This window comes from Trichogramma pretiosum, unplaced genomic scaffold (assembly GCF_000599845.2).
Source record: "Trichogramma pretiosum strain Unisexual culture from Peru unplaced genomic scaffold, Tpre_2.0 scaffold7, whole genome shotgun sequence".
NCBI classification, from domain to species: domain Eukaryota; kingdom Metazoa; phylum Arthropoda; class Insecta; order Hymenoptera; family Trichogrammatidae; genus Trichogramma; species Trichogramma pretiosum.
In genome coordinates, this window is record NW_019641639.1 from 2,047,512 (window position 1) to 2,054,571 (window position 7,060).

The following is a 7,060-nucleotide window of genomic DNA, read 5'->3' on the forward strand; positions in this document are numbered from 1 at the left end:
CTCTGGGCTATGCTATCCAATCAGGTACTAACAGTATTAAGCGTCATTTAATTTCTTCCACGGACCGGGCTCTTTGGTGGCGCTGGTAGATAGAGTACTTTTTACCATTACAAGAGTCAAAATCGTAAAAAAGTTGAAAAAGAGGATATTATTTTTTTAATTTTTATATTATTTAATAAAATTATTTAATAAAACAAGCATTTAGCTTCTTCACCTTACGCAGGAGTTAGCTAAAACCATTTTCTATAAAACTGTCATTTTACTTTTAAAGTAGAACTTCTCCCCCCAGTTTTTTTAATAATAATGAAACTTCTCCTTTACAAGGAAGCGAAATTTTTCTAGAAAAAAAATCGTTATTTTCATGTAAGAATAAATACATAGTTACTGTAAGAATAAAAACCATTAAAAATTTTAATTTGTGTGATGTAGTTTTATACTGTACATCGATAATATACCTACGGTTTTATTAGGATGATAATTTCTCATTTATTATTTAAACAAATCTTATAAAAAAATCGTAATTAATTTTTATTTTCCAATGAAAATGTACAGGTAGAACTTGTTTACAGTACTGAAAAAGATGATTAATCTCATCATACTTTGTTTACATTTTCATAATTTCTTTATATCCATTTGTTAAAATATTATCTACTAAAATATTTACAAACTTATATACATTTTATGTACATTTACTACAAATAGTTTAACAAAACAGTCCCTGTTTTATTAATCAATGATTTCATTAGATGAGAAAAAAGGTAAAATACAAATTAATTAATAAATGAAATTTATTGATAAATGATCTGCATTGCAGTTTCCTCATTAACGCCTAATATTTCCAAAAAAACTTCTGTAGGATTTTTTGAAGATTTCTCATCATTATACAAGTTATCAATTTCATCAGACTTTTTAATTGACATATCAATGTCATTCAAAAAGTTGAAATTCAACAGTGTAGAAATAACATTATTGTTGACATTGTTTTTCAGAGTTTTTACTTCTAAATAACTGTTTTTGTATTTTTGTCCAGATTGTTTTTGAAAAGCTTTTTCTAAAAGTAAAGCTTTAGAAGCTTTTATGTGCCCATTTTTAGCTGCTTGAGTAAACAACTTTTTGGCAGTGGATAAATTTACTTGAAAATCGCCTTTTCCTTGAGCATAAAATATACCTAAATTATACATGGCATCAATATGGTTTTTATCAGCAGCTTTTTGATAATACTCTGCTGCCTAAATTAAAACAATGTAATTAGATTTATGATTCAATGTGAAAATTGTTGTCTTAAAATTTATTTACCTTTGAATAATCAACAGAAGTTCCTAAGCCAAGTTCGTAACATAAACCTAAATTGAACATACTAGAAACCGATAACAGTTCAGAACCAATGGTGAAATGTTGAACTGCATCTTTGAATCGTTTTTCTTCAATAGCTTTCATTCCATAATCTAGTTCATGTTCAGCCAAAACTTTTTTATGAGTCAATATGAATTTGTCCAAAGCTTCCTTAATAGCCTTAAACAAGTAATTTGATGATCAAACATGAAACTTGATGAAATAAGTATGCATGAATAATGATATTTGTAAGTGTAATTAAAAAGTATACAAAATTAGCATACCTCATCAGCAGTTGGTGGGCCATAAAATGTTTCATCTTTAATTGCTTGATCTTCAAAAGTCTTAACAGAATCTTCAAGTTCCGCAGGATGTTTACTTATGGATAAAATAAACTGTGGCTTTGGCAGGAAAAATTTGTAAAAAGCTTGGGATGTTCCAAAAGATTGATTTTCAAGCAATCTTCTTCTCCATTGTTCAATATTAAAATTGTCAATTTCTAATCGTTTAAGACGAAGGCAAAGAGTATGGCATACAACGTATCCAACAGCCAAAACGCTTGACTGAAATATAAAATTATAAATTTATTGATATTAAGAGTTTGACTAAGCTTATGTAAAAGATGATTTAAATAACTTGTTTGTAAGTTCTAGTTGAGCAAACAATTGGTATGAGTTTCAAAAAACGCAGAAACAAAGCAATTATGAAGTAGGGTCAGTTATTGCGTAATATTTTCGAGAACTTGGAACTTGGCAAACGTAAGATCATGTTATAGATTTGCATAGAATAGCTTACCCAACTCACGGCATCGCACCAAGTATATTCGGCCTTATATTTGTCTTTGGTTTCATCCTTTTCCGCACCCGAGTACTTTTTATAACCATAACGATTGAAAACAGCAAAGAATTGAGGGCGGACGGACTTGAGGATTTTACAGCGATCAACAGATCTTTCAGGATTTTCTGGCGTTGGTTCTTGTTGAGCACTCTGGGAATAAATATTGGTGCGACATGTTCGACGTTCGATCGTATCGCGTACACCCCGGGCAACGTATTTCCACATACTTTGCATTTTGAGATCACTTTTGGTAAAACTTGAAATTGTTTACGATTTATTTAATACTGAAAAGGTCGTCGTCGCATACCAGACGATGAGCTCCAAGCTTCACCATCGACAATCGATCATCCACAGTTATGTCGCGAGTTATGGTGAAAAAGTGAAATACCGTGAACACCGAAGTGTTTTGGTACAACCAAAAAGGTTGATCGACGACGACCTTCAAAAGAAGAAGGTTCAGAAGTCTTTAGTTTTTTAAACTAAACTATAGAAGTGGTTCGACTAACACGACAAAGATGGATAAGTACTCGCGATACGCTGTTGTGCATAGCCCAGCGTAGGTACGGTCGGAGCGCTGAACTTTTTTCTCTCGTTCATGCATTATGTTTTTTGAGCATGTAAGTACTCGCCTGCGCAGGTCTGTGCCAGTTAACAGAATGGCCGCTAGTATGCGAGTTGGCGATCGCGTGAAAGTTTAGCAGACGACGAGTAGAAAGGAGTCGCGTGTTAATTAAACGCTCAATGCACTAACAAAGTATGCGGCTGTTGATCGTGACGCCAATGACGTTGCAATGTTTACTGATTCGACGACAGAAGCATCGAACGATCAGTCTCTGAATGTACACCGAGTAATATATATTTTACTAGACGTTTAAGACGCGCTCTGCGCGTATCAATTTTTTTATTTGTGTTTTGAGGTTAGCAACTTTCAGACGCGCTTCGCGCGCGTACATCTTTCAGTCAGTTTCGAAAAATTTGCTATTATGACCGTAGATGTCACTTTATTACGTTTCGACTCGAGTCAAAAGTCAGTCGACCAATCAGAGGCCGAGTAGATTGGCTTCACTTTTAGGTCCATCTCTTTTTTATAAGTTAGATTTATTTTATTATTATTAATATTATTTTTATTAGCATTATTTCTTATAATTAAATAAATTTAATAAACAAATTTCTTTAAATCTGTACGCGTTTATCAATTTTTTTTTTTCAACTCACAATAATAGTCAATAATACTATATTCATTAAATAATAATTAAATGCTGAAAAATCGCAAGAAAAATTATCGATCAAATTTCAATTAATAATTAACAAGATTGACAATAACATTAAAAATGTATTTTTGTAAACATACACGTAGGATTAGCTCTAATTTATGTATTATTTCAAATAGCATGCATCTTCTTACAATCAGGCGATCAAAGTAAGTCAAATGTGATGATTAATCAACTAAGTATAAGAATTATGGTTTCGTTTTTCAATAAAGTTAATTTTTGAAAAATGCTAATATTAATACGTGTGCACCAATCTCGTACAACATTTTGTAAGTAAAAGTAATATAATAATTCATCTGCATTCTGTGATAAAAATAATTTCATTTTCCTTTTTTCAATGAAGTTACTTATTTACATAAAATAAGTCGTCGGGAAAAACACCAAACGAATACTTACTCGCACAGCACACGCAGAGAGTGTGATATATCTCACATTGCGGTGACAGGAAAAGAAATGCATCATATCTGGCGCAAAGAATCGCTGCTATTAAAAATGTCTGTGCGACGAGAAGTGGGAGAGCCGGAAAAGCTATTCTGGTTTGATAATGCAAAAGATCGCTTCGTGTGCATAAGCACGTCGCATCTCTCTCTCTCTCCTTTTGCTAGAGTAATGTATGCGAGCCGCGAGTTTAAAATAAAACGAATCAACCCTCAACTTTTCTTTTCCTCTTTCTCTCTCTTTTCTTCCTCTTTCTGGTCTGAAATTGAATACAAATTTTCTCGCTGGTCTGCTTGCAGCTGTAGTTTGTACAGCACTCGGTATACAGTCCGCCACCAACAAGCCGCGACGAGATTTTCGTAGCTCTATCTATAGGACGTATAATGCATACGCATATATATATATGCTCACGTAGAAATGTCCCATAGTCGGCGGCTGGAAAATATCACTGAGAGCGAGAGAGCGCTAATGACCATAAAAAGCCAAGTACGATTCTATGCTGTATTAGGTATTCCTCTTCACAACGTTGCGGGACTTGATTTTTTTTCGCTTACTCTTATGTGTCCTGTCGAGACGAATACTTTTCTACTTATATTCCCTTTTTACACGAGGTCGCGCAGTTGGTCTTCCCTTAATTATGAACGTTTCATTATGGCCCTGCCTTAGGAATTTTCAATATCAAAGCTCTTGAAATTTGAGTCACGCACCGCTACATAGCTGGCTCGTTGATTTTCGTTACAAAAGTTTATCAACAACAATTCATAATTCTTGCTCGGACAAAATCTTCATTGGAAAAATATGAGCAAGAAATGAGAATTTCGTTAGGTTTTCTCGAGATGCAGGATTGAAATGGTTGAGACCCTTGTCATCCTGTGCAATTTCTTCAATCTTTCTACGGTAAACGGTCCGTATCAACGTACTCTCGCTTAGCTGTTCCATATTACTTACCAGGCTTATAATCCGCAATTCGAAACAGTACCTACTCGAAACTTTTACAGTTGAAATATTGGCTTCGAATCTAGTACATGGAGCTACGGGGGAAAGAAAAGAAGAGCCGCTCGTTCGCTTATACGATTATCGATGAGTTTTGCGGAAAAAGCTCCAGTCTTGGGTTGCCGTAAATGCCGCGAACAAATGCGCACAACGGCAAGGCTTACGATCTCGCGAGCATGGATTTGCGTTTGCGTAAGCTCAAACATTTTCTCTTGCACGAGATGATATGAAGCTTTTTTCGTTGAATAATAAAGCTAGGCGCAGTAAGCGCCCAGAGGATGCACCTCAGGAGCGGTTATAGCAAGGAGGCGCGTCGCGAAACTTATTCTATCTTGCGGAGAAATTAGTTGAGCCGTCTTGGCACGTCTTTGTCGAGCTGTTGCTGATAAAGTTTAGTATGCTAATTCTCTCTCTCTCTCTCGCTTGTAGGCTGGCGCGTGCATTTCATCCACACTGCGCACACACACACATTGGAGGGCCGAGCTGCTGTCGTCGAACCCCATGACGTGTGTGTACCCATAACACTCGTACGGGTTACACATAGCCCTGCAGTTCATTATGAGGTGTGTGCAGGTACGTATTTATACAGACGCATGCTCATTGCATCCCAGCTTCAATATGCTGAGACTATTGAATTTAAATTGCTTTAATTATGATAACTTGGTCGCGACACGTCTATGGGCTGATTCTATCTTTATACATATGTACACCTAGCTAAAGTGATATCCATGTATATAGTATGTCTGTAAGCGTATTATAGATATAGCCGAAAACACGCGTCGCTATGAGGAAAGGAGCTACCGACAATCCAAATTTCATCCTGCGTGTATGTGTATTATGTACATATATATACACCCAACGTGGCAAGACAAAGTTAAGCCAGGTGCGCTATAGAGGTGCCGCTAGTCGAGAGGCGCGCAGTAGCACGCATCCCTCGTTTGCATCGAATTAAAGCCAACACAAGGCGCGACTTGTAGTTTTAAAATCAATTTTCCTGAGAACCCAACGTCGACCTTGTTTGCCTCGTGCTCTTCCACAACTTCTCTACCCTCTCTAGATCTTTCTCCGCTTCGTCGTTCTATATATCCTTATATTTATGTATATACATAAATCTACATAGCTTCTAAACGTATAATGTGCATGTACATATCAAGCGCAAATTGAGAGAAAACGTTTACGTGCATGTGTAAATCTGTCTTGTAAAACGCAACAAGCTGAGTGGAATTCGTTTGCTTGGGGGACGACATCGCTGCAAGAGAACATTTTTGCTAACGATCACGATTGTTTTTTTTTTTTTTTGCGAGTATGAACAAAAATAAAAAAATGACTCGCCTTGCGCTTGTATTGGCCTCTTGGAAGTGTACGCGATATTTTTCTTCTTATTTTTATGTACAACTTTCTGCTGTACTCTCGTCTTGTAGTATATATTATATAGATATGTATGTATACTTGACTTTGATTAATGCGAAATCGGTAGCGAGTATGATTAGTATATGTAGACTTACTATATAGGGTCGAGAAGAAAAAATTTTATCCTGTAGAAATTTTGAAAGCTTGGGAGGTTGATGTTGTTTTGATTTTTATAAATCGTTTTGCCTGTGGTAAGACTTCAAGAGGTAATTACATATTAAGACCCGATTAATTTTTCACTCAGCTTCTCCTTTACTCTTGTCGATTCATTTACTCTATCTGTAACTAAGGGACATGTCGGGATTTTAACTTTCCTTGCAGATAGCTTTCTCGTAAATTAGCGTAGAAAATTAATTAAGTAATCATTATTTTTATAACAGAGCTTAACGATTACAATTGAAAAACTCGAAGTTATGAAAAATTGAGCTCCTTTTTATTTAAACTAGTCATCCACTATATGGGTCCATTCGTTAAGAATATTTTCGCTTGGCAATGTTTTAACCATGCTCAATCGTCGTAATGAGAGGAAAATCTACAAGAGAGAAAAGGAAGCTTTAGTTCATAAATACATAGATATAGGCCTTACAAGAGGTGTCTGTTACTGGATTTAATCGTTTCATGTGCACTTGGCCGTGGCCATTGTCGGAGTGTAGCTCCTGCACTGACTTGCCTCGTAGAGATCGTCCTTTGCGATAATTTAATACCACATAATAATAAGTTACTCGCTGTCTGGCAGACCGCCAGTGTCGTCGGTCCATTCATCCCCCCCCCCCCCCCCC

At 35.9% G+C, this 7,060-nt stretch overlaps 1 protein-coding gene across 1 annotated transcript; it reads right to left on the reverse strand.

Annotated features, from left to right (window-relative positions):
- Positions 1–507: 507 nt before the first annotated feature.
- Positions 508–3,061, reverse strand: LOC106660244. Its single transcript, XM_014383179.2, has 4 exons — positions 2,128–3,061; positions 1,617–1,895; positions 1,297–1,512; positions 508–1,229 (listed from the first exon to the last, which is right to left on the reverse strand). The coding sequence occupies exons 1-4, from the start codon at positions 2,401–2,403 to the stop codon at positions 789–791; spliced, it is 1,212 nt and encodes a 403-aa protein (XP_014238665.1). The 5' UTR covers positions 2,404–3,061; the 3' UTR covers positions 508–788.
- Between the last annotated feature and the right edge of the window lie 3,999 nt (positions 3,062–7,060).

Bases quoted from the DNA above. Each gene is read 5' to 3' on its own strand.
- LOC106660244 (XM_014383179.2), bottom strand. From the start codon at position 2,403: ATGCAAAGTATGTGGAAATACGTTGCCCGGGGTGTACGCGATACGATC. The intron at 1,896-2,127 runs GTAAGCTATTCT...TTTATATTTCAG, and splicing joins GGTGCGATGCCGTGAGTTGG to TCAAGCGTTTTGGCTGTTGG. The intron at 1,230-1,296 runs GTAAATAAATTT...GTTTTAATTTAG, and splicing joins CTTCTGTTGATTATTCAAAG to GCAGCAGAGTATTATCAAAA.